The sequence below is a fragment of the Natrix helvetica genome, assembly GCF_964273705.1.
Source record: "Natrix helvetica genome assembly, chromosome: 1".
NCBI lineage: Eukaryota > Metazoa > Chordata > Lepidosauria > Squamata > Natricidae > Natrix > Natrix helvetica.
Window position 1 is genome coordinate 79017746 of NC_138548.1, and position 27219 is coordinate 79044964.

The following is a 27219-nucleotide window of genomic DNA, read 5'->3' on the forward strand; positions in this document are numbered from 1 at the left end:
CTTTACATAACTTACTGATGACCTTCTGTGAGATCTCCCATCTTGACTTAGGAAGATCCAGCTCATATTTTGTGCACAAACAAGTAGCTGGCATTATATATAGGAACATCTGCACAGAACATGAGTGTTAGATAGGGTGAACGGATGAGGCATACTCAGGCTTCAGCAACAAACAGCTCTCTATTAAATGACAACTATGTACAATCCAGAAAAGACTCTGTCTGGCAGCAGCCCTTTTATAGGGAGCTGTCGGACCATTCGACCAATCAGATTTGAATATTGTTCCCGCCAGAACAGAGGACCTTGATGGAAACTGCCATACTGAGTGTCAGTATGTAACACCCCTCTTAGTTGGGCTCGTCCAGCTTGTAACGTACTCACACAGGTAGGAGGGTTTTCTGGTGGCTCGCCCAGACCTGCGCAGTTCAGTCGGCGATGGATCTATGGTCAGGTCGGATGGACCTGTTGTCTCTCTGGCTTCCAGAGTTTCTGGAGATGGTTCGCTCAGAACTCGCTGTGGCTCTGCAACTTCCCCAGAACCTTCAGGCTTGAGAAGTCTGTGGAAGGAGTGAGTTCATGCTCCTTTTGGGTAGGGCTTTGGCTAACTCATACAGGAGTTACCTCTGGTTGTCTAAGGTTGGACTGGGAGTGGTGGCCATGGAGCTGGTCAATGTGCCGACTCCCAGTTCTACCATCCTCGAGCTCCAATTGATACGAGCGAGGTCCGGTAATTCCTGTAACCATGGCGGGAATCCAGAGCCCCCCCCCCCCCCCAGCATAGTTGTGGCTGTAAACTTGATCCCTATGCTAAAGTGTCTAAATTTGCCGGTCAAATCTGGGGGCGTCGCAGCAGAGTAGTTTGCGTATAGCTGGTCTAAGGGTGATCTTAGCAGGCGACCCATTAGAAGCTCGGAGGGGCTTCTCCCGGTGGTAGCACTTGGCATGATGTGCTGAATGAGGAGGAATTGATCAACCCGTGTTTACCAATCTCCCGGCCCCATCCTAGATAGGGCTTTTTTAGCGGATCGCACCATTCTCTCTACCTGTCCATTACTGGCTGGATGAAATGGAGCGACCAGGGCATGCCTGATTCCCTGTGATGCTAAGTAAGTCTCAAATTGCATGGCCATAAATTGGGGCCTATTGTCAGAGACTAGGACATTGGGCAGGCCATGAGTGGAGAAAAGTCTTCATAGTGCCTTGATGACCGCTTCTGCTGTGGTAGGGGCCATGAGGACTATCTCTAACCATTTCAAGTAGGGGTCCACAACTACTATAAATACTTGGCCGTGAACTGGGCTGGCAAAGTCAATGGGCACCCTAGACCACAGTGCTTGAGGACGCTCCCACTCCTTAGCGGGTGCTTCCGGGGGAGCTGGTCTGGACTCCTGGCACGGTGTGCAGGTAGCCACCCATTCCTCAATCTCCCTATTCATGTTAGGCCACCACATTCCTGGCCAAAGATTTCATTTAGACAATTCCTGGATGACCTACATGCAAAGCCTCTAATACTGCAACCTGCAGTTTGGTTAGAATAACGACCCGATCCCCTCACAGTAGACAACCATTGACAACAGACAATTCATCTTGTTTAGCAAAAAAAAAAAACATTTTAAATTCTAGCCCAACCAGCCCCTTGGGCCACCCCCTCCACACCCAGTTCAAAACCTGTGCAAGGATGTGGTCTTTTGCTAAGTGGTGGACGACCTCGCTGGAGGAGACAGGGCTGGCCTCAAGGGAGTCTATGAGTAGGACCAGTATCTCAGGGGTTGGATCAGCAAGTAGTTCTGGTAGAGGGCACCGGCTGAGGGTGTCAGCATGCCCCAAAGTGGTGAGGTGGTAGCTGTAGGCCACGAGGAAAATAGTCCGAGTCATTCACGGAGACAGCGCCGCCGGGGTAGGCTGGTCCCCAGCCAAAAGACCCAAAAGCAGTTTATGGTCTGTGATGATTTCAAAGTCACGGCCATACAAGTACTTGTGGAACCGCTTAACACCAGCTACCGTAGCCAGAACCTCTCAGTCCAGTTGGCTGTAGTTCTGCTTGGCAGCTGACGAGGTCTTCAATTAATAAGCGATGGCCGTGTCGGTTCCATTGAACATGCGATGGCTGAGCACGGCCCCGACACCAAACAGAGAAGCATCACAAGTCAGCACAAGTGGCAGAGTCTGGTTGTACTGGACCAGGAATGTATCTGCTGACAGCAGTTTTTTCACCGCAGCAAAGGCGGCAGCTTCAGCTCAGCCCCAGGTCCATTTTGCCTTTTTGCTGAGGAGTCAGTGCAATAGCTCAGCAACAGTAGCTTTCTGTTTGAGAAAGATGCTGTAGAAGTTAAGGAGTCCGAGGAACGCCTGTAACACGATCTGATTGCGAGGTGTAGGGGTGTGCTGGATTGCCTTAATTTTTTTGTTTGTGGGATGAATTCCAGAGCCGTTGATCAGGTACCCTAGAAATTCAACCCTAGGAACATTAATTTGGCATTTTTCTTTTTTGAGGTGGAGATCTTTTTCTCAAATTCTGGTCAAAACAGTCCTAAGTCTTTTGAAAAGTTGTGCCTTGTTTGCAGCCAATAACAAAACGTCATCAAAATAGGGGACGATTCTTGGTATCCCCTGCAAAAGCTGTTCCATGATGCTTTGGAACAGTCCAGGGGCAATACTAATGCCGAATTGTAGCCGGGTGCATTTAAAGGCACCCCTATGCGTCACAGTGGTTTGGGCCTCCACCGTGGCACCATCTACAGGCAACTGCTGGTATGCCTATGCCATATCTAACTATAGAGGTCTCCCAGTGTGCATGATCAACCAGCTCTAGAATTCCCTGGCCAATTAATTTGTCCAATTCGAGATCAATTTTAGGGCGGAGAGCAAAACGGACTCTCCTGGGTTTTAGCCTGATAGGAACTATGTTGGGGTCCAAATTAAAAGAGATTGGAGTCCACACATACTTACCTAGACCAGTGCTGAAGACGTCCTTGAACTCCTTAAGGAGCTCCTCGGTGCTGTCGTCATGCACGGCATTGATTCCGGTCACCTCCAGGCCTGGGGATTCGAACCAGTCCAAACCTAGGAGGCTCTGCAGGGATCCTCTGATCACTGTCACAGGAAGCAGGCTGTCAAAAGACTTGAATTGCACTCAGAAAGTGCCTCGGCCCAGAACTGGGATGCAGTAGCCCTGGTAGTCGCGCAGGCGCAGGTCTGGAACCTTTAGCTTATGTCTTCGTAGACTGGGGACAGCTCTCTTTAGTGTAGCCCATGACATAATGGTCAGTGATGACTCTGTGTCAATCTCCATTGAGCATGGAGAACCCTCAAGGAGGATTGTGACTCTCAGCCTTTTGTTCCACTGGGTGCTTGCTTGATCGATGGTGGTCTGGATGGTCACGTCGGTTTCTGCCCCAGGCTGCTTTGGCCATGGTTGCCATGAGCCTTGTCTTGGCAGTCTCGGGCATGCAGGTTGGCCCTTCAGTTGCTTTGGTGCTGCAGGGAATTAGCTTCTGCAGACCCTGGCAATGTGTCCCTTTCATTCGCAGCGCTGGTAGATGGCATCCCGGAAATAGCAGGTAGATCCCTGATGGTTACCTCCACAGCCGGTGCAATGCAGGAAACGCATTTCAAATTTCTGCACTGATTCCTTGTGGTCAGTGCGCATGCTGTAGATTTCATCCTCGCTGTCTGAGGCTTCTGGCTCTCTAGTCTCGTGATGCACCTCTGCCATTTTGCGCACACTCTTTGAGGTGCTCTGCTTCTGCAGCATTTCCATTGACTTGGACGAAGACTCAGTAGCCCTGGCTTCGTCCAGGGCAATTTATAGAGTGAGGTTTGTCTTGGCGAGCAACCTCCTCTGTAAACTAATGTCTCGAACACCGCAAATGATTCTGTCCAGCAAGAGTTCATCTAAGTCCCTGAACTCGCAGTAGGCCACAGCCTTCCGAAGTGTGGCAACATATTGGTTGATCATTTTGCCTTCCTTCTGGTTGTGGAGGTTGAATTCTTGCCTCCGCACGTATTTAGACTGTCTGGGAGCATAGTGTGTCCACAGCGTCTGTTGTAGGACCGGCCAAGCGACCGACTGGATCGGTGTTGGCTCGGACAAGTTTTAGCAGTTTCGAACATGACTGGTCCATAGTTGCTCAGGAACATTGCTTTCTTCCGACCTTTGGACAGGCCTACAAGGTTGTTGGCTTCGAGGAAGCATTTGAACCTCATCATATACGAGTCCCAATGCTCAGTGTCTGGGTCGTATGGAGCTAGTGGGGTGTGCGTAGTCATCTTGTCTTGGCAAGCGGATTTGAATTTGCCGCTTTAAGATGGCTTTGCTCCAGGCTGGATTAACTCGCTGGATTGTATTTGCTCTTTTGGTACCTAGTTACCTTCCAATCCCACCTTCGTTGCCAGTGTTAGATAAGGTGAACAGATGAGGCAGACTCAGGCTTCAGCAACAAACAGCTCTTTATTAAGTGACAACTATGTACAACCCAGCAAAGACTCTGTCTGACATTGAATATTGTTCCCACCGGAACAGAGAACCTTGGTGGAAACTACCATTCTGATTGTCAGTATTTAACAATGAGCTAGCTCTTTCTGTTCATAATGCTAGCTACTTATTGGTGCTGTTCAACATATGCTATTCCTGCTTGCATCTTGCAACTAATGTGATAATGTGACAGTGTGATAGTCTACTGTCTCTATGGATCTGGCACTTAGTGCCTGTTCTTGTGCTGTTATGATCAGTGCCTCGGTCCTGTCTTTAAGTCCAGTGCTTTCCAGCCATTGGTAACATTTCCCAATGTCTGCCACCTCAGTTATCAATCAGTGATACATCTCATGCAGGGTCTTGCCTTGCTATGGCACTTTCTCTGCTGGAATTTCCTCCTGTGTCTGCTGCTGCCTCAGGCATTCTCTCACAAGCTCATCTTTGAATGCCATCTTACTGATGTGTTCATGGGTGCTCTAGATGCCACCCAGGACAGTGGCTTTGAGACTCACCAGACTCTTTCTGGCTGGTGTATTGTCTCTGGGTCTTGGATTTGGTATGGAAACCACTGAACATCATGAAGTGCTTCTGGGTCTTCACATCAGCAGCTTCTTCTTTGGCCTTCTTTGACTACATTGACAGGGTATCTGATGACTGGCAGAGCATACATGTTGGTGGCATAGATCTTGTATCCTTTATATTTGTGGAAAAAGTTCGCTTCAAGATTCCCCTCTTTAAGTTTTCACCAAGATTCGAACAGCCTCCATCATACTGGAGGTTTGAAGGTCCCTGAAGACCAGGCTCTTTGCCAAGGGTATATAAATGGATAAATAGGTAATTTTTATTAAATATTTTTAAAAGGAAGATTAAAAACCAATGCAAGCTAAGAAAAAGTAAGAAAAAGAAAAGAGAAGGTTAAAAGTGTGAAAAATGAAAGAGAAGTAAATGAAAAATAGAAAAGAAAAAAGATACCCAGCAGTAGCTTTTCATCTTCTTTAAAGTAATTATAAGTACAATTAAAATTTACCATTTATCTGTGGTTACAACATAACTCTTCTTTCTATAATCTGTATTTTTTGTTTTGGGTTGTTTTCTAGCTTTAGTGTTCTAACCATTTGTAAACTGCTCAGAGTCACTGGGAGTCAGGTAGCATACACATTTACATTATTATCATTATTCATTATATTAATCTTGATTTGACTTGCAGTTCTTCCTACAGAAGCCCAGAAAGAAATACCTGTCGACCCGATTGGCATTTTTGTGACTCGACCACATGATGGAGAAGTTGCAGTTGGTACATACATGGCACAGGGTGGGGTGGGTGGGGGCTGAGCAACACTCATTTTGTCATACACACACCCAACCTCTTGTAAAAGGTGGAATGAAAAATTGGGAAAAATGTTTTGCTCTTTTTGGAGGGTGGGGTGCAAAATGCTAGCTTTAATTCTGAAGATGCATAAGTCTCCTCTTTCACCCTTTAAACCCTTGACTCAGCTCCCTTGTGAAGCTCATGTCGCCCCTGGCATGACTCTCAGATAAATTGTCTGTCCCTGTCCTAGGACCTTAAGGGGAAGATTGTTTTGTAAAACTACTGTCTCTGACATAGTCGATAATATAGCAGGAACCCTTTATTCTGGATACTCACCTAAATTTCTCTCTCAAGGTGGGAACATCACGTTCACTGCTGTAGTGGCAAGTGAAAGCTTGCTGAAGAAACCTACAGCCAAATGGTTCAAGGGAAAGTGGATGGACCTGGCAAGCAAAGTAGGGAAACACCTTCAGCTTCATGAGAGTTATGATCGAACCAATAAGGTACAACTACCTTACAAAGAACTTGTCCATTCCACCTTTTTATATTTTGGTAAAAGCAGCATAATCGTAACAATAACATTTCTTCTTCTCAGCAATATATATATATATATATATATATATATATATATATATATATATATATATATATATATATATATATATATATATATATATATATATATATATATATATATATATATATATATATATATATATATATATATATATATATATATATATATATATATATATATATAAAATGTTGTATTTGTACTGATAAATAAATAAAGGGAGACTAGTATAGATCTATTTCGAGCTAATTAGCTCCCATCAGCTAGCCATACCCTTACTGGGATAATAAAACTACTGTTTTATTATCTTTGGACATAAAATACTGTTTACAGCCTTTGCTTAAACCAGGGGTGTCCAAACTTTTTTCAAAGAGGGCCAGATTGGATGAAGTGAACATGCTGGAGGGCCGAACATTTTTCCGAACATTCTTTGAACAATTACAATTAAATGCAAATGAATTATTTTATGCCAAGTTAATTGCAAATGGCATACTTTTCATTTCATAACATTAAGATCAACTGACAGCTGAGTTTTCACAATGTATTTTAAATAATTTTTTTAAAAAACTTACCTGCACTAATGTGAAGGGTGAAACTGCCCCATTTCCCCAATGAATCATTATTTTGTTAGTGGAAACAAAATATGTGAGTTTTGTTGTTGTTGTGCCCAAGGAAAGAAACCGGGAACTTGAGTTACCCCCTTCAATTCCTTCTCACCCGCACCTCTCTTTCATTCTCTACATCGCTAAGATATTAATAAACTTCCCCAAAGTTTAGACGCAGCAAATATGCAAGTGCGCACACACGTACGCTTATTGATACCCTTTAAAAACCTTCCGATATTTGTTTATAGCGGCTCATGTGAGATTTAATGGGCCATCTCCTCTTTTTTCTTTTTTCTTTGGTCTCTTCAAGCAGAGAAGTTAATGCGTGGCTGAATATTTCCTCCTTCCTTCCTTAAAAAAAAACAAAAACAAAAAACCAACCCACCTTGGGGGAAGGTTCCTTGCTTTTCGCCTGGCAGACCTCTCCGAGCCTGGCAGAGAAGCTACAAGTATCCCTTGGCCCCGTGCTTCACGTACTGCGCCTGCGCCACCTGGTAGTTTGCCCATTTCGCAGCCTATGTTGCGAAGGCTATGGCGCGCGTTCTTCAGCGATACCCTTGAGGCTTGGTCTCTCGTTTCCTCAAAAGGCACCCTTTCTCTCCCCCCCCCAAGGGAGACAGAAGTTTCCCCCTTTTCTTTGGTACGAATGTGGCCCGACCAGTTTACAAGCAAGTCGCCTTCCCTGTTTTTAGGCTGGCCTGTGGATGACAGGTACCTTTGCTGTAGGACAGAGTTTCTCAACCTTGGTGACTTTAAGTCCTGTGAACTTCAACCCCCAGAATTCCCCAGCCAGCTTCCGATGCGGCCCTCTCACCGCCCTCCCTCCTGTGGCAGACAGTCTTCTGCTTGCCGCCCTCAATCAGAAGGGAGGGCCGTGGGAGGGCCGCATTTACACAGAGCAGGGAGGGCTGTTAGAGGGCCGTATTAAACCGCCCCCCCCCCCCGGGCCGCAAATGGCCCGCAGGCCGGACTTTGGACATGCCTGGCTTAAACTATACTGAATAAGAGCTAGTAAAATTACTTTAGGTGTGAAATGCCACTCAGTGTTATGTATCTTCTCCCAATTCATAATTTTCATTAGATAAGAAAGTACATTTGTGTCAGTAAAACAATGAAAAAAGTACCTCCTAAGTCTGTTTTTTTTCCCAGTGATTGAATTTTATAGATGAAGAAGGGTTAAATTAATCTCTTAAGGATTAACTTTTTTTAATCAATCTGAGTCTTCCCAGAAACTTTTTTTTCCTTTTTCAGTTTTAAGAGTACTAAACTTGGCTTCGTATACTTCATCATTCCATTCTAACTAGAAATAGAGAGAAGAATGTGCCTCTTCTACTGTAGTTAGCTAACAATAGTTAAATATATAGAAAATATAATGGGATTCAGACAGTACAATAAAGCAAAGAATGAATATATTACATACATCAAGATAAATTTGTAGATATTGAGGCTCTAACTAGAGTTCCTAATCAAGTTTAGTTATCCGTTCGTATGATAAACGATTTGGTAGGGGGGAAAATTAAGAGGAAAAAGACACAAAAACATTTCCATTAGGAGAAGGTAAAAGGTAAAAAAAAAATCCCTCAAGCTGAGTTTGGCTCCTAGAGATTTACTGTGAAGTAGTAATTACATATGTATATTATAGTGAACAAGATGATTATTGGGAAATTCATACAGAAGATGAACTCTTAGTTAATAACAGCCAGATTTATCTGTCTATCTCCTAAAAGGGTCCAATTATTTCTTCTTTTCAAGGTTTATGTCTTTGAAATGAATATTATTGATGCAAAACCAACTTATGCTGGGGGATATCGATGTGAGGTGGCTATAAAGGACAAATTTGACAGCTGCAACTTTACCCTGGTTGTCCATGGTAAGGTGTTATATTTTCCTTATTACCAAAACGTTTATGTTTTGACAGCATTATATAACATAGTATCAATATTACAGCTACTATAATATTATAATAGTAATGATAATGACTATTATTTCATGCTGAATGATGTGTCTTGTATAAGGCATGCACTGGGAGAAAATACACATCAAATTAAAATATTTACTCAGAAAAGGATTGATAAAGTCTGACTAAAATAGGGTTTTGGAGAAGGGACAAGAGGGAAATGAAAAAACTTCCTTTTAATTATTTATGTATTTAGTTATGGACTCTCATTTTCAGTGTTTACATATAAGTCAGTTTCATGGTATTTCCATGTTAATTTTTATTTTTAAAATTTTACAAAGGAAATTTCAGCTTCATTACATTTAAAAATATATGTCCATGGATCTTCCCACCCACCCCCCAAATGTCGGTATTTTGAACCAGGATTTTTATAAATTCCAAGATAATTGGATAATGTACAAGCAAAGTCTTGTACAATTCAAGGCTTACCTATCTCAAATTAAGCTCCACTTAAGTTGGAAATTACTCCCAGGTAAGTAACTATAAAATGGCAATTTTAACCTGCTTATCCATTCAGAAGGTATGCATTGAAGGAATTTCATCTCAGATTATTTTAGAGACAATGGACACGAAGCAATGTAATTCAGTTGCAGTTTCAATTCGATATATGAATATTAGTTGTCCTACTCAATACAATAGCAGAGTTGGAAGGGACCTTGGAGGTCTTCTACTCCAACCCCATGCCTAGACAGGAAACCCTATACCGTTTCAGAAAAATGGCTATCTAACATCTTCTTAAAGACTTCACAACTTCTGGAGGCAAGCTGTTCCACTGATTAATTGTCCTGCCAGAAATTTCTCCTCAGTTCTAAGTTGCTTCTCTCCTTGATTAGTTTCCATTGCTTCTTATTCTACCCTCAGGTGCCTTGGATGATAGTTTGACTCCCTCTTCTTTGTGGCAACCCCTGAGATATTGGAACACTGCTATCATGTCTCCCCTAGTCCTTCTTTTCATTAAACTAGACATACCCAGTTCCTGCAACCATTCTTCATATGTTTTAGTCTCCAGTCCCCTAATCATCTTTGTTGCTCTTCTCTGCACTCTTTCTAGAGTCTCCACATCTTTTCTACATCGTGGCCACCAAAACTGGGTCCAGTATTCTAAGTGTGGCCTTACCAATGCATTATAAATTGGTATTAACACTTCACGTGATCTTGATTCTATCCCTCTGTTGATGCAGCCTAGAACTGTGTTGGCTTTTTTGGCAGCTGCTGCACACTGCTGGCTCATATTTAAATGGTTGTCCACTAGGACTCCAAGATCCCTCTCACAGTTACTACTATTGAGGAAGGTACCACCTATACTGTACCTGTGGATTTCGTTTTTGTTGCCTAAATGTAGAACCTTACTCTGTTCACCATTGAATTTCATTTTATTAGATAGTGCCCAATGTTCAAGTTTGTCAAGATCCTTCTGTATCTTAAGCCTATCTTCTGCCTATCAATACATATCTGTATTGTAAGATGATATAATTGTATTTCTGCAATTTAATTTGTAATCCAATTACAAAACAGATCACCTATTATTTTTTTAAATGTTGAAAGCATTAAAACTGCTGTGATTACAAGCAAACCAAATTCAAATTAATTTTGCATCTCTAACAATGTTAGATTGTTTATTCAGCAAAAGTAAATTGAATGTAAGACTACTCATTCTGTTTTCTCTAAGGCCCAACCCCAAAAGAGGAAGGGAAAATGCCTGCTACCACATGCAGAACCTCTTCCCACAAATGATTTGAAACAATAAGTTGCTCATTTCTGTAGCTTGATTTAAACATAGAAACTTGCCTAATTTTAGAAATTAGTCAGGATTTGGAAAAAGATCTCAACCATAATTTTGACTTTGCTTAACAGGACCTAATATTTGTCTAAAGGAATTTCATGGAGAAGCAGATTTTTTCCACTCAATGACCTTCAGCTCAATGTGACTTCAATTCCATCACCAACCAAAACTCTCCTCATCTCCATCAGCATGTCATTTTGCGGGCTGCTATAAGGATATCACACTCACTGTATTTATATAAAGTAAAATCAACATTTGGATTGTCCTAAATCTAAATGTTCTATCTGTCCCTTAAAAGTAAAATCTTCAAGTTGAATATGACTTCTGGTGTCCAAATGATGTATCTACATAGTTTCTTAGCAATTGGTAATAATATGGAAGTGGTTTGCTACTGCTTTCTTATGCAATATGTTTTCATCTCTAAGTCTAGCCTGTAGGCCTGGGATTTTGAAGTAGTCTCTTTTCTAAGTATTAAGCAAGACTAGGATTTTCCTTATTGCATGAAATTTTAACCTCCAGATGAATACATTAAAAATTGTACCAAAAAAAATCCCCAAAGAACCCAAATGTAAGTTTGGGAAGGAAGTATAAGTTGCCATTGAATATTGTCTTATTGTTATTACCATTTTCTGTATAATCACAGAGGCACCTGCCACAGCTGACCTGGACATCCGATCAGCATTTCGGCGGACGTGAGTGTTATCACCAATGTTTATCCCACTTTGCCAATGAAAGAGACAACTCTGAATGAAACAAAATGGTTGCTATTAATATTTCCTTAGATCAGTGGTTCCCAGCCTTATTTTGACCATCCCCCACCTAAGCATTTCTAAAATCCTGATTCCCCTCCCCCCCATGACATATAATTCTTACTTTACTTAAAAAGTGAAATCTACTCATGTGGAGGAAGCCTAAAAGGCCATTAACGTGGTTTAAAGAAGGTTCAAATTGCCCCCATTAAAAAACAAATTGCCCCCCTGTGGGGCATGGGCCCCACATTGGGAACCAGTGCCCTAGATTAAATAAATTCCTTGAGGTCACTCTACTTTGGAAATCCTGATTCAACAGTAATCAAACGTAGGTGCACACATAGAAATAATAGATACAATAGAAATAGAAATAATAATACAATAACGTTGTATGATAACCACATACAAAGCTTCTAGAAAACTGATGTATAAATCCAACAGAGTGTCACTGGCTAAATCTGCACTCCAGATTTGCGCTCATAGCATAAACCAATGTGGGAGCATGCTGAGAGTTCCTAACACAGCACAAGGAATCGTGCAATTAGCCCAATTTCTAAAACTGAGGTCTCTAGCCAAGTGATTCAAGCACAAGGCACATTTGTGCACATCCTAATCTAACAGCCACGTTCGTGTGTGTGGTCCAAAATAGCAAAAACCTTTTCAAGTAGGAATTATAATTTGAGTATTGATAAAACATAATTTTAAATTTTAGCATGGGAATCAATACTTCTGATAAATGCTTCCTATCAGGGCGAAGCTACAGAGGAAATGGAAAAAATGGGGGAAATCACTTGGTTTGTTTGGAAGTATCCCGATTATCAGAAGCATTTATAAACAACAAGAGACAACAACAGCAACAACAGCTACCACAACAAATCACCCCAAATTTTCTATAGAGATTAAAAGATAAGATAGTTCCTGTGTACAGGGTCATAAATTGATCAATATAGTTTTTAAAGCAGGATAGAGAATTAGAAATTTAGGTAAGGATTTTTTTTTCAGCAGAAAGAAAATGTCTTTGTTTAAATTCTTTGTATAATTCTAATTTAGGAGCACAGCAGGAGGAGGAAAGTGGACATCAGCATGCAGGTACCTGGTTTTCAGTATTCAGCATTGATCACCATTGTGAGCTGTCACTTAAACAGGACTTTAAACAAAATTTAACTACAGGCCCTAACATGGACAAATGACTTAGACTAACTTTATTGTCACTTTGAATTAGCTCGCACGGAAATAAATATGAACTTATTTCTGTATGAGGCCAACATGAGACACAGATTCCTTTGTAGAATAACAAAATGCCTGGCAAATATGCTAAAAAAACCAATGACTTTATAAAGAACGTTGATGTTGCTCGTTGTTCACCTATAAATCCCTAAAGTATGGATTGCTTTTATTAATGAAATATTTGCCATGCTCCCATATGAAGTCTGCCCTGAAGTTTCAGGTGCATAATAGCAATCCTGCTTTCCTTTCAAAGTAGCTTAATATTTTTATGACTACATTATCACTACTATCCCTTTGTCTTCAGTGGCTACCATATTGAGGAAGAATGCATTCACTGGGATTTTTGTTAGGTTTCCTGATTAGTTTTGGAAAATTGACATAATGCTAATTGTTACTTATGGCTAATTTCAGCATGAAAATGCCACATTAATCATTCTTAAATGATTGATCGCAGGACATGTTTATCTATTAATTAGCTATTCCACTGTTAGTGGTTTCAACCTTCTCTTCAATACACACTATATTGCCAAAAGTATTTGCTCACCTGCCTTTACTCGCATATGAACTTACTGTAAGTGACATCCCATTCCTAATCCATAGGGTTCAATATGACGTCGGTCCACCCTTTGCAGCTATAACAGCTTCAATTCTTCTGGGAAGGCTGTCCACAAGGTTTAGGAGTGTGTTTATGGGAATTTTTGACCATTCTTCCAGAAGCGCATTTGTGAGGTCACACGCTGATGTTGGACAAGTTTATGTGGCCTACCACTTCGTGCTGAGTTGCTGTCATTCCCAAACACTTCCACGTTCTTATAATACAGCTGACAGTTGACTGTGGAATATTTAGGAGTGAGGAAATTTCATGACTGAATTTGTTGCACAGGTGGCATCCTATCACAGTTCCACGCTGGAATTCACTGAGCTCCTGAGAGGACCCATTATTTCACAAATGTTTGTAAAAACACTCTGTATGCCTAGGTACTTGATTTTATACACCTGTGGCCATGGAAGTGATTGGAACACCTGATTCTGATTATTTGGATGGGTGAGCGAATACTTTTGGCAATATAGTGTATGTTGTTCCTGAAGTTTATTTTGAATCAGACCTGATTTTGTTCCTTTCATCCTTCTGGCATTGGTTGCTCAGTGCCTGTTCCAAGTTAGGGAAATCTGGTATGATTATGCATCATTATATAAAAGCAAAATATTCACCTTGATCTTTTTTTAAAATGAATCCTATTCTTGCTCTGTTATGCAGTGTGGATGGTCAAGATGAAGGCAGAGAGTTGGATTTCACTACCTTGCTGAGAAAGAGGTGAGTAGTAATTGTGTAGCCAATTCACCCTTCAGAACAATGGGATGAAACACTTGTGGGACCAATGAATTATGTCAAGTGCTTTGGCAACATTCTCACATCCATTTTCCCTAGAAGGGAAAAATGGGTGTGAGATGTCTTAAAGTTACCAGCTGGGACAAATGTCTGTTATTTCCAATTTAAAAAGCCGGGGGACTATAATGGCATGAGAACTGACAGCTAAGGTGGTTGCATCTGATTGAGCAACACAATTTGTCAAAAAGTAGATGCAAGCAAAACATTCCCAAAATGGCCAATTCAGTGTGTCAATGATACTAAGGAGTTCTAAGCAACATAGCACTGTAATCTAGAATATAAAGCTGAGAAAGAAGATTAGTTAATTTAAGGCCACTTGATAGACTGATGAGAAAATTTTAATTTTCCCTAATTTTCTCTTATTGCAGGAATCCTTTTTTTCTGCATTAACATTTTACTTTTCTGTCCCTGTCATGCTTCTCTCATTTTTTATCTTCTTTTTGCATTTTGATTTGCATCTCCACTTGGAAATCTTGCCTGGAATTCTGGAACAGAGAGTAAGATTTTACATTAATTCCTTTTAAACTGCATGAAGTATGTATGGTTTGCAGTTTACATAGGCATCCATTTTTTCAGTGCTTTGGAACATCATAATATATAATCACCTCAGATATTATTTAAAATATAGCTTGAATGGATGATAGAGCAGTCACTTTCATTGATTTGCTTGCTTAATATTCTGCTTCAGAGCGGTTTTGTTGCATAATTTCCAAAATAGGTTATTTGGGAATTAACTTTGAGTATCTTCTATATATGTAATCATATCTAAGGACCATTTTTCTAACTTCTTGAAGTAACTGAGGCGGACCAAGTTCTTTAATAAGCAGCTTATAAATCATCCATGGATCATGTCTCACAAAAGCTCGAGCTAAAATAGCCTTTCTGCAATAAGTTACATTGCAACTTCTTTTAAAATGTCAGCTGTTTTTGTCTTGTTACTGACTTATGTTGTTGCAATGATGTATTGCTTGAGCCTGAAGTTGATTATGTTAATGTGCAGTAAAAATATTAACAATAAGACAAAAACTGATGCTTGGTTTTATTTAAAACCAGAATTATCCTTCAAATGAGATCAGATTTTGCTATGATGATAATCTATCATAATTTTCAATTAGACCTAATGAAGAAAAAAACGAATGGAGGGATAAATGTCACTTCAGTAGCTAAACTATTTTTAACCATAGCAAAATAATATAAAGTCTTTATTAATATTAATTATATATGTTCCACTGGAATGTTAAGATAGCTAATTTGGAACCAGCATTGAATCTAAAAACTGTTAGTATTGGAAGGAAGTCCTATTCTAGGAGAGTTGAACTGAAATGACTTCTAAATATTTCTGCTAAATTGTTGGAGCATTTCCCACAACCCAAACACTGTGAATTTCCACCCTCCAGGATTTGCAAGACTAAAACACAGTATCCAGAAGGATGTAAGCAGTTTGGAATTCTATATTGATGGATGGTTATGTTTACAATGAAGATGACTTATACTATCAAATAAGTTATTTGAGTTTAGTCTTAAGAAAAAAAATCAAATAAGGAAAATTTTCAAATAGTTCTGTATCTTAATGTTTGAGAGGAAAGGTCTCTCTCTCTCTCTCTCTCTCTCTCTCTCTCTCTCTCTCTCTCTCTCTCTCTCTCTCTCTCTCTCTCTCTCTCTCTAACATGAAGCCTTTTAAATAAGCAATATAAAAAACTGATAAGCAGCCTTTATCTATGTACATGGACCCTGGGCCAATATCCTTCATACATTTGCATTAGTAAGAGTAGAGACAGGCTGAGATCCTGATGGCACTAGAAAGGCTTCAATGCCTCTTTGCACCCTATAGCAGTTCTGATTTGGAAGAAGTACCATAGCTATTGGTACTGGACAGAAAATTCCTGTTCCTCCATCATAGCCCTAAAATCTCGTACTAATTGTCCACAGTTGCACAGCTGAAATTTAGTCGCATGGTTAGAGCTTCCAGAGTCACAGCAATGGTTTGGAGAGCTAAACATTTCCCATTCTTGTTTTAATGGGAACTGCAGATTAAAAAATAAAAGCATATAAACCTTCTCTTCCCTACTTCTAATCCCAATCTGGACTGGTTACCTCTCTCTGCCTCCCCATTTTCTCAGATACGTATATTTTGCCATATGTATTATGGCAGTGAATAAGCTAGTTTTCTCTCTCTCTTTTTTTTTTCTTTCTTTCTTTCTCTGGACTAGACAAGAAGGTATCAAGTATGAGGAAATGGGGAGAGGGGGGAGGAGGCCTACACATAGGCCTATCAATGGAAACTCTGTGTTCTCAACCCATAAAAGGAAAGCAGTTGGTGTTTGCTTTCCCAGCCTGAGTGGGTGGGGTGGGGAGCGAATATAAACAATCAGAGGAGGCACTTAGCAGCAGTGGCAAATGTGGTTGAAACAGAAAAACAGACTAACCAAAGAACAGAAGAACAGAAGAACAGACTATAACCAAAGTGAAGGAATGGGTCAAAAATTGGAAAGGATTTCTTAAGCTGAATTCATTTCCAACCAGATCACACACAGAAGAGTAAAGCACTTAGAGGGAAGTGATGGGATGGATTCTTCCTCATCCATTCACCGTACATTCTACTGAGTTCATTTCCATGCTATAAGTTGTCAGGGGTATCTGCCTTGTTTATGTGACTTGGAAAACTATTAGATGCCCCAAGACGTTCGATCAAGTGATCTGCCCTCTGCATTATCTTTCAGAAAACTAAAGTGTTCTCTCTATTGCACTCTATTTCAAAGGCAAAATTCGGGGGGTGGAGGGGGAAAGTGTCTCACCTTTCAGGTAAAAATGATACAGTACTTGCTCAAACGGCATTATTCCAGCTTGTCACTTAAAAGCAAGACCCACTGGATTCAAAAACCTAGTGTTATAACACTAGTTTACTCATTTTTAAATGGATTTTATTTTCAATGTGACTCGCCTGGCTCCGGAAATAAGGGTTTCAGTTTAAATACTTATGGTAGCATAGTGCAACTGATTTGTTCCTGTATTTTTGTTTCATAATCACAGTAAAGAGACGGGAAGATTATGTAACTTTTTTCAAAGGGCTGAAATGTTCTTTTTTGGAAATGCATGTACTCATCCAATGACTCTCTTCCTGGAGTTCCTTCCAATGGAGATTTTATATTATGCTGTTCAGAAGTATTACTTCCCAGCAGGGTAGTCTGAATAGATGGCACTGACATACAGGTGCCACAGACCAAGCAGAAGGAACAGCTGTCACTCCAATGTGGGACAGGCAATGAGAGAAACTACTAGGAGTGACAGCTGACATTCTAAGAATCCAAGCAATAGGATAGGGAAAACCTTTGTTAGTTGTTTGCAACAATTTAAACTCCCAGGGTTGTTTAGAACACATAACTCCAAGTTAGTTAGGACCTAATGAAACTCTCTAATACACGAGCAAGAGAGAACTATGCCAAATAGTATCACTCCTGATGACATGATTTTACATAACTCCCTCTGTTGAGGTATGCACATGTGAATACTGCAGGGATATACAATGGTGTATATGGTCACTACAGATGCTGTTATTTTCACAGTTTAAGCTTCTAGGTAGCTTGTTTGCACTTGGTAGGACTAGATGAAAAAGTAAAACATTCATGCCAAGCTATACGGGAATATGATTTATATTGTGAATTTGTGATGGAAACTGTAGTTCAAGACAATGGGAGACTTTAGTTTGGCAAAGATTGTTTTAATTCTTTCCATCATCATAGAATAATTGTGGCATTATTTGCTATATCACTTACAATAAGAAGCATTAGTTTGGGGATTAGTTTCTAAGTGGCAAGCTAGGGGAGTTAGAAGAATCCCTTATTAATATCATTCTTAAAATGGAGCAGATCTGGCTTCAATCTCATTATTTCACCAACTTTGATTGAAACCAAATCAAAGCAAGGATTGCTTTTGAGTGGGCAGTGATGATTGAATGAGATTTGGAATAGTCCCTTTAGCACGGGCTCTGCTATATTGAAGAATAAAGTTTCACTATTTGAACTGAATTACTTCTGTATAAATTAAATATCCAAATCAATAGCTGTGTTTGTACTTTCCAAAAGAGAATGGCAGATGGTAGAATTTTCTTTGTTTTAGAAAAGACCATTAAGAATTGGATTATACCCCTGTCCTTCTCACCCAGAAGCCAGTTTTCACAATGGCCAGTCAAATATACAAAGACAGTGGTGGGTTCCTACCGGTTCAGACTGGTTCAGCTGAACCAGTAGTGGTTTGGCGGCCTGGATCGCTGGAACCAGCAGTGACCCAGGCCTGCCACGCCCCCGAAACAGTTCCCTGGGCAGCAGCGCAGGTGCCGCCATCTTGTTTTCCAGTTCTGCGCATGCGCAGAACAATTTAATTCCACTGTGCATACGCACCTGTGCGCAAAGTGCATGCACGCGCAAAGCATGTACATGAGCGAACCAGCAGTAGTGCCTGCTGGAACCCACCCCTGAAAGAAGGTTACTTGTCTCCCAGTCACACTGATGTCAAACTTAGAAATGACCAATCCCCATGACTTCCATAAATTGGCAAGCAGCACTCCATTTCTATTAGCAAATTCCAAGGTTTAATTACACACTGTGTAAATGGAAATACCTCCTTTTGTCTTTCCTAATTCTTCCAGGATTTAATTTTATTAGGTCACCTCAGGTTCTAGTATTTGGGGAATGGAAAAAAGATTCTCTTTGGCACTTTATTTACACCACACATAATTTTCTATACTTCAATCATGTCTCCTCTCATTTTCCTCCATCCTAGACAAAAAAGTTCCAAATGTACATAACCTTTCCTTATCTTTATTGGCCTCCTCTGAATCTTACAATACAATACAATACAATAGTAGAGCTGGAAGGGACCTTGGAGGTCTTCTAGTCCAACCCCCTGCCTAGGCAGGAAACCTTATACCATTTCAGACAAATGGCTATCCAACATCTTCTTAAAGACTTCCAGTGTTGGGGCATTCACAACTTCTGGAGGCAAGCTGTTCCACTGATTAATTGTTCTAACTGTCAGGAAGTTTCTCCTCAGTTCTAAGTTGCTTCTCTCCTTGATTAGTTTCCACCCATTGCTTCTTGTTCTACCCTCAGGTCCCTTGGAGAATAGTTTGACTCCCTCTTCTTTGTGGCAACCCCTGAGATATTGGAACAATGCTATCATGTCTCCACTAGGCCTTATCTTCATTACACTAGACATACCCAGTTCCTGCAACTGTTCTTCATATGTTTTAGTCTCCAGTCCCCTAATCATCTTTGTTGCTCTTCTCTGCACTCTTTCTAGAGTCTCCACATCTTTTCTACATCGTGGTGACCAAAACTGAATGCAGTATTCCAAGTGTGGTCTTACCAAGGCATTATAAAGTGGTATTAACACTTCACGTGATCTTGATTCTATCCCTCTGTTGATGCAGCCTAGAACTGTGTTGGCTTTTTTGGCAGCTGCTGCACACCGCTGGCTCATATTTAAATGGTTGTCTGCTAGGACTCCAAGATCCCTTTCACAGTCACTACTATTGAGCAAGGTACCACCTATACTGTACCTGTGGATTTCGTTTTTCTTGCCTAAATGTAGAACCTTACTCTTTTCACCATTGAATTTCATTTTATTAGATAGTGCCCAGTGTTCAAGTTTGTCAAGATCCTTCTGTATCTTAAGCCTATCTTCTGGAGGGTTGGCTATTCCTGCCAGCTTGGTGTCATCTGCAAATCTGATGAGTTTCCCATTTATTCCCTCATCCAAATCATTGAAGATGTTGAAGAGTACTGGGCCTGGAACACCGGGGAACTACCAGAGGACTGGAAAAGAGCTGATGTGGTTCCCATCTTCAAAAAAGGGAAAAAATTAGATCCAGGAAACTACAGACCTATCAGCCTAACCTCAATACCAGGAAAGATTCTGGAAAAAATAATCAAGCAACGAATTTGCGAACACCTAGAAGCAAACAAAGTAATAGCCAAAAGCCAACATGGATTTGTCAAAAACAGATCATGCCAGACTAATCTTATTGCATTCTTTGATAATGTGACAAAATTAGTGGACCAGAGGAATGCCGTTGATATAGTTTACTTGGACTTCAGTAAGGCTTTTGATAAGGTAGACCATAACCTACTACTAGATAAAGTAGAAGAATGTGGGTTAGACAGCATCACCACCAGATGGATTGGTAACTGGCTGACCAACCGCACTCAACGTGTAGTTCTCAATGGAACTGCATCTACATGGAGGGAAGTATGCAGTGGAGTACCCCAAGGCTCTGTTTTAGGCCCAGTACTCTTCAACATCTTCATCAATGATTTGGATGAGGGAATAAATGGGGAACTCATCAAATTTGCAGATGATACCAAGCTGGCAGGAATAGCCAACACTCCAGAAGATAGGCTTAAGATACAGAAGGATCTTGACAAACTTGAACATTGGGCACTATCTAATAAAATGAAATTCAATGGTGAAAAGAGTAAGGTTCTACATTTAGGCAACAAAAACGGAATGCACAGGTACAGTATAGGTGATACCATACTCAGTAGTAGTAACTGTGAAAGGGATCTTGGAGTCCTAGTGGACAACCATTTAAATATGAGCCAGCAGTGTGCAGCAGCTGCCAAAAAAGCCAACACAGTTCTAGGCTGCATCAACAGAGGGATAGAATCAAGATCACGTGAAGTGTTAATACCACTTTATAATGCCTTGGTAAGGCCACACTTGGAATACTGCATTCAGTTCTGGTCGCCACGATGTAAAAAAGATGTGGAGACTCTAGAAAGAGTGCAGAGAAGAGCAACAAAGATGATTAGGGGACTGGAGACTAAAACATACGAAGAACGGTTGCAGGAACTGGGTATGTTTAGCTTAAGAGAAAGAAGGACTAGGGGAGACATGATAGCATTATTCCAATATCTCAGAGGTTGCCACAAAGAAGAGGGAGTCAAACTATTCTCCAAAGCACCTGAGGGTAGAACAAGAAGCAATGGGTGGAAACTAATCAAGGAGAGAAGCAATTTAGAACTGAGGAGGAATTTCCTGACAGTGAGAACAATTAATCAGTGGAACAGCTTGCCTCCAGAAGTTGTGAATGCCCCAACACTGGAAGTCTTTAAGAAGATGTTGGATAGCTATTTGTCTGAAACGGTATAGGGTTTCCTGCCTAGGCAGGGGGTTGGACTAGAAGACCTCCAAGGTCCCTTCCAACTCTACTATTGTATTGTATTGTATTATTGTATTGTATTGGGCCTAAAACAGAGCCTTGGGGTACTCCACTGCATACTTCCCTCCATGTAGATGCAGTTCCATTGAGGACTACACGTTGAGTGCGGTTGGTCAGCCAGTTACGAATCCATCTGATGGTTATGCTGTCTAACCCACATTCTTCTACTTTATCTAGTAGTAGGCTATGGTCTACCTTATTAAATGCCTTACTGAAGTCCAGGTAAACTATATCGACGGAATTCCTCTAGTCCACTAATTTTGTCACTTTGTCAAAGAATGCAGTAAGATTCTCTAGATCCACTATATCTTTTTGAGATGCAATCATCAGAACTGCACAAAATATTGCAGGCATGCATACCTCATTGTTTAATATAATGACATTATACTGGCATCTCTATTTTCAGTACTGTTTCTTATTATCTCTAACATAAAATTGACTCTTTTTTTTAACAGCAGATGCACACTGCATCAATGCTTCCATATAACTTTTTATCATTACTCCAGGATTTTTCTCCTTCATTAGTCACTGCCAGTACTGATTTCATTAGTTGGTATAAATGGTTAGGATTTTTGGCACAAGTACGCTGCTGTCAATATTTTAAATAAGGTCAATATCCAGAAAAACTAGCAGTACACTACCCTGTTTCCCCCAAAATAAGATCTCCCTGGATAATAAGCCCAATTTGAGCACATGCGCTAAAATAAGCCCTCCCCCCCCCCCCCAAATAAGAGTCTTGTTTTCTGGGAGACACAGTAGTGACATACTCTTTGACACTGGTATAAATTATAAGACTATAAGCTACATTGAATTGGATTATTGTGTGTGCAGTTGCTTCTCTGCTACCATTTTTCAGTGTGGTAAATATTTAGACTTTTTATCAAGGGAGCTGAAGCTTGTTCTAGTGATGGCTGCTGATACTACTAACTCCTGATGCTCTCTCTCTTGCTTATGGGGACGCTGCTGCATGTTCCTGCAAATGTTTCTCGGCATTGTTTTGAAGTCCAGCAGTTTCTTGCGCTCGGTACATCGGTAAGCATTCACTCCATCTCTTCTCCAGTGATAATTGTCAGTAAAACTTTTCCAGAAAGGTAACTGTCTTTTGCAGCAAAAAGGAGAAAAAAAAGATAAAAGAAAAAGTAACGTCATAGCATATAGCTCTTTAAAGGCCAATAAATATATTACCATTTGTATGGTTTAAAATCTTACATCTGATGAACTGGACTCTGTTTGATATCATATGTCATAATATGTGTTAAAATGTAATATTTTAGAAAACTCATGTTTTTGTTCATAACACATCAAACAAAATATTACACACACACACGTATGTATGTATGTGTGTGTGTGTGTGTGTGTGTGTGTGTGTTACAACCCCTGGTATGCCCAAATATGGGAGGGAACTCACTACTCCCCCTTTCTGTCTATCGGCTCACTACAGGAGATCGGCTCACTACAGGAGACCATCCAGGCAGAAAACCATATTTTTTAATGTTGCCTTTTTATACACAAATACAACACAAATATAAAAGGCAACATTAAAAAATATGGTTTTCTGCCTGGATGGTCTCCTGTAGTGAGCCGATAGACAGAAAGGGGGAGTAGTGAGTTCCCTTCCATATTTGGCCATACCAGGGGTTGTAACACAAATACATACCTATTTCCCTGGCTCAGCTGATAAGGAGGAGAGCCTGTGGCTTAGTGGCTAATACCTGCCTAATATGTAATGCAGCCCAGGTTCAAATCCCAGTAAGGGTATGGCTAGCTGATGAGAGCTAAATAGCTTGAAATAGATCTATACTAGTCTCTCTTTATTTATTTATCAGCACCAATACTATATGTATGTATGTATGTATGTATGTATGTATGTATGTATGTATGCATGTGTTACAACCCCTGGTATGCCCAATAAATAAAATAAAAAATAAAAGTCTCCCTTAAATTAATTAATTTAATTTAAATTAATTTCATGTCCTTAAAGCTACAGGACATGAAATTAATTTTGAAGGAACCAGGTTAATCTCCAAAACAGAACACTTCAACCAGAGAATAATTATGGAAGCTATCAAAATAAACACCCCCACAACATGAATAAACGTGACAATACCTCCCACCTACCAAACATCTGGAAAACAGCCCTAGTCAACAAACGAGCTCCACCCACTACCCAGGCTGTTACAACATGAAACATCAATGTACACACAGCCAGCACCAATCAACACCAATCTACCAATCATAATATAACCACACAACCAATCACTCCACTTACTGAAACAAAGCCAGCACTCCATACCCCGCCCCCCAAGATTTATAGAAAGACGGCAGCTCCGATCACACTTTAAGCCCAAAACCCAGCCTGAAGATGGCGAGTGAGACCTCATTGAAACGTTGCCAAGACAATCTCAATCTTACATGGGAAAAGACACGAATACAACAAGACCAGCATATATGTGTGTGTGTGTGTGTGTATTGTTTCATGTATTGTGTCACAACCCATGGTATGCCCAAATATGGGAGGGAGCATACTGCTTCCCTTCTCTGTCTTTCGGCTCACCCTAGGAGCCATCCAGGCAGAAAGCCATTTTTTATGTTGCCTTTGTTACATTTGTGTTGCATTTGTGCTGATAAATAAATAAAGGGAGACTAGTATAGATCTATTTCAAGCTATTTAGCTCTCATCAGCTAGCCATACCCTTACAGGGAATTGAACCCACAGGCTCTCCTCCTTTATATATATGAAATTAACAAGCAATCATGATTTAATTATATTATCCAAAGTTAAATTCTTGCATCCTTCGGACTAAAGTCATCTTTAGAATCAATGGATGGCACATACCTTTTGAAGTATTAATTGTAAAATAAGGTGCTTACCTAGAACTAAGGAAGATTTTCCCATCATGCAAAACAAGTAGAATGTTTTCCTATTCCTTAACCACAACCTTAAGAATTTGAAACTAAGGCCCAGCTGTTCTTCATCGCTAAGCTATTCAGACCACATTTGTACATTCTGTAAAATACAGGATTACTAGCTCTATGTTAGGAAACCAGCAGCATTCTGTTACCCACAGACCTTTTACTCCCACCTTGTTTCTCTTGCTTATGTGAATGTTGAAGTGATCCAGACCCTTCACATTTACTGCATATGTCTAAACCCAAGATCTAATTCAAGCAAATTAGAAGGCACACCATTAGTTGCTAGCTTGAAATACCAAATGTTATTGACAAGAGAGAAACCAAGATTCTGGATGTTGCTCTATTGCTCAAGTGAAATATAATCTGAGGCTACATGTCCTTTCTTTGTAGAAATGAAGGAAAAGTTGAATCAGAGCCAGAGGTTGATGTCTGGGAAATCCTTCGGAAGGCTCCGCCATCAGAATATGAGAAAATTGCATTTCAATATGGTATCACTGATCTACGGGGAATGTTGAAACGCCTCAAGCGCATGAAGAAAGAGGAGAAGAAAAGCACATGTAAGAGAACGTGTTTTCCTCCACTATTCAAATACAGTAAATTTTCTCCTTTTAGAGAAGTGTGCCATGCAAACAATTTATATATTTTTTTCCAGATTGTGGTCTTCTCCTACTATTTATTATCTAGAAAAGAACAGCTGGTTCTATAAAATTAGAAACGAAAGTTAAAGCTGACAAGGATAGGAGAAAAGAAAGAGGAAATTTATAAATAATAGAGGGAGCTTAGAAAAAAATACCAGCTAAACCAATAAAATGAAGAACGACGGGTAGAATAACTCACTGCTGAATGGAAGATTGGGGAGTTGATGTACAATGTACATAAGCCATTGTTATTGGCATGATCCAAAATAATAAAAGCAATATTGCATTGTCCTCTTGAAAGCTTCCTCTCTTTTGTATATGCAAGCTATATCATGACAGATATCAAGAAGGGTCAAACTTGTAATACTCTTCCATCATTCTCTCTCCTTGATCCTCCCTATAGGGATCTCTGTTAGGGGGAAGTTACAAATATAGGCTCATATGCAGTAAATAGATTTGAGAGCAGAATTTGTTTCTTGGCTGCATCGGAATTCATGGGGAAACCCACACAAAGCTGCTGTTTTCCTTGAATCACAGAAGTTCTATGAAGCTTGTGACAGACAGTTTTCCCATCAGAAGAGAATATTTGTATCTCAGAGTCAAACTGTGGGGTCATTTGTGTTCTTTGAACTTGGTTGTTTTCTTGCAGCTATTTCATTGCCCAACCAGATAACAGCATCAGTGCTGGTGATTTTAACCTAGTTGGGAAATTAAATCTGTAAATAAATTTTAAAAAACCAAGCTGAGAAAGCACCAAGGATCTCACATAGTAGAAACTCTTGACTAACTTCAGTTTCTGAGCTTAAGCCAGTCTTCCTTGTATAGCAATTCAGCTTTTAGAGCATCATTTCAAGATGTCATTCTTTCTATTAAATATTTTTTTGAATACAGAAAGAGGAAGACTAATACTGTGGTGGCGCAGTGGTTAGAATGCAGTACTGCAGACTACTTCTGCTGACTGCCAGCTGCCAGCTGTCTGGCAGTTCGCCTCTCACCAGGCTCAAGGTTGACTCAGCCTTCCATCCTTCCGAGGTGGGTAAAATGAGGACCCAGATTGTTGGGGGAGATATGCTGACTCTGTAAACCACTTAGACAGGGCTCTAAAGAACTATGAAGCAGTATATAAGTCTAAGTGATATTGCTATTGCTAATACAAACCAATATAAAGAGAGAAAAAGAAAATAAAAAGTAAGAAATCAAAGAGAAAGCTAAAAGTGAAAGAAAGAGGGAGGAAGTAAAAAAAATGGGGGTGGGAGTTGCCTCCAATCTTATAACAGCTATAAGTACAATTATGTATGTTTTACTGTATGATTACAATATACCTCTCTTCTTTCTACAATGTAGCCTGTCCAATCATCAAAATCATAAATGTAGCCATCTTCACCAACCATACGTTGCAAATAACATCAAATCTTTCCATCTTTGTCCAATTTGTCATTCTTTCTTTTAAAGCCCGCAGAGGGATTTTACCTTGGCTGTACAACAGCTACTTCCCATAGCAACCATTCCATTTCATCAACAAAACAGAGTAGGGTATTTCTGTAGTTCCCGGATGGCAATAGCTTCAGGCAAGGTACCAGCTAATTGGTATTTAATGCACTCTCCTCTTAATCCATGTTTTCAGCATTTAAAGGCTGCTTTATAAAGATAAGTGGTAGCTACAGTGGGAAAATGCCTTCAGTTAAAGTGTACATTTTTAAAGTGGAGAGGAGGAGAAGTAGCAAAGAATCAACTGAAAAAGTTGGGACTGTGTAAAAACAATGAGACATTATAACTGCAAAATATTAGCTAGATTGCAACAGAATTAAACCACGTCAAAAGAAAAACAGAGATGAGGAACCAATGAAGGAGGTTATTTGTAGCTCAGGGTTGAAAGCAGGGTTTCTAGCTGCTCTCTGTGCTTGGTTGTTTTCTTACAGATGTTTCATTACCCAAACTAGGTAACATTATCAGTGCTAGTGGGGAAAGGTGTTGGAGACTTGAATACAGCAAGAATTCCTATTAGTAAATATGTTCGTAATCATATTTTGTTAGAGATATATATTCCTAATTATATTTTGGCACCACAGCAACAAAACAGGACAGGTACAGACTTCAACAGATAGTTAGAACTGAAGAAAAACCAATTGCAACCAACCTGCCTTCCATTAAGGACCTGTATACTGCATGAACCAGAAAGAGGGCTGGGTGGGTTTCTGCCAGTTCGCACCAGATCGCAAGCCACTCCCACCCGGTCACATGGCCGGTAAGTCACTCCCACAAAGGAGGCCACACCCACAGAGTAGGTTCCAAAAATTTTTGAAACCCACCACTGCTATAGACCCCTCCAACCTGGACATAAACTGCTTCAACTTCTCCTCTCAAGATGACATTATAGGGCC

At 40.2% G+C, this 27219-nt stretch overlaps 1 protein-coding gene across 5 annotated transcripts in view; it reads left to right on the top strand.

Moving 5' to 3' along the window:
- MYBPC3 (myosin binding protein C3) overlaps nt 1–27219 on the top strand; it is a 98817-nt gene that overhangs the window by 12268 nt on the left and 59330 nt on the right. For 3 of the 5 annotated variants that reach the window (XM_081953398.1, XM_081953399.1, XM_081953401.1), the window contains exons 4-9: nt 5682–5768; nt 6138–6286; nt 8715–8832; nt 11346–11394; nt 12502–12540; nt 13937–13993. In XM_081953398.1, the coding sequence (XP_081809524.1) occupies nt 5682–5768; nt 6138–6286; nt 8715–8832; nt 11346–11394; nt 12502–12540; nt 13937–13993 (499 nt within the window). Of the gene's footprint in view, nt 1–5681; nt 5769–6137; nt 6287–8714; nt 8833–11345; nt 11395–12501; nt 12541–13936; nt 13994–22295; nt 22320–24590; nt 24758–27219 lie in introns of all 5 variants that reach the window. The other 2 variants (XM_081953402.1, XM_081953400.1) reach the window with 2 other exon arrangements.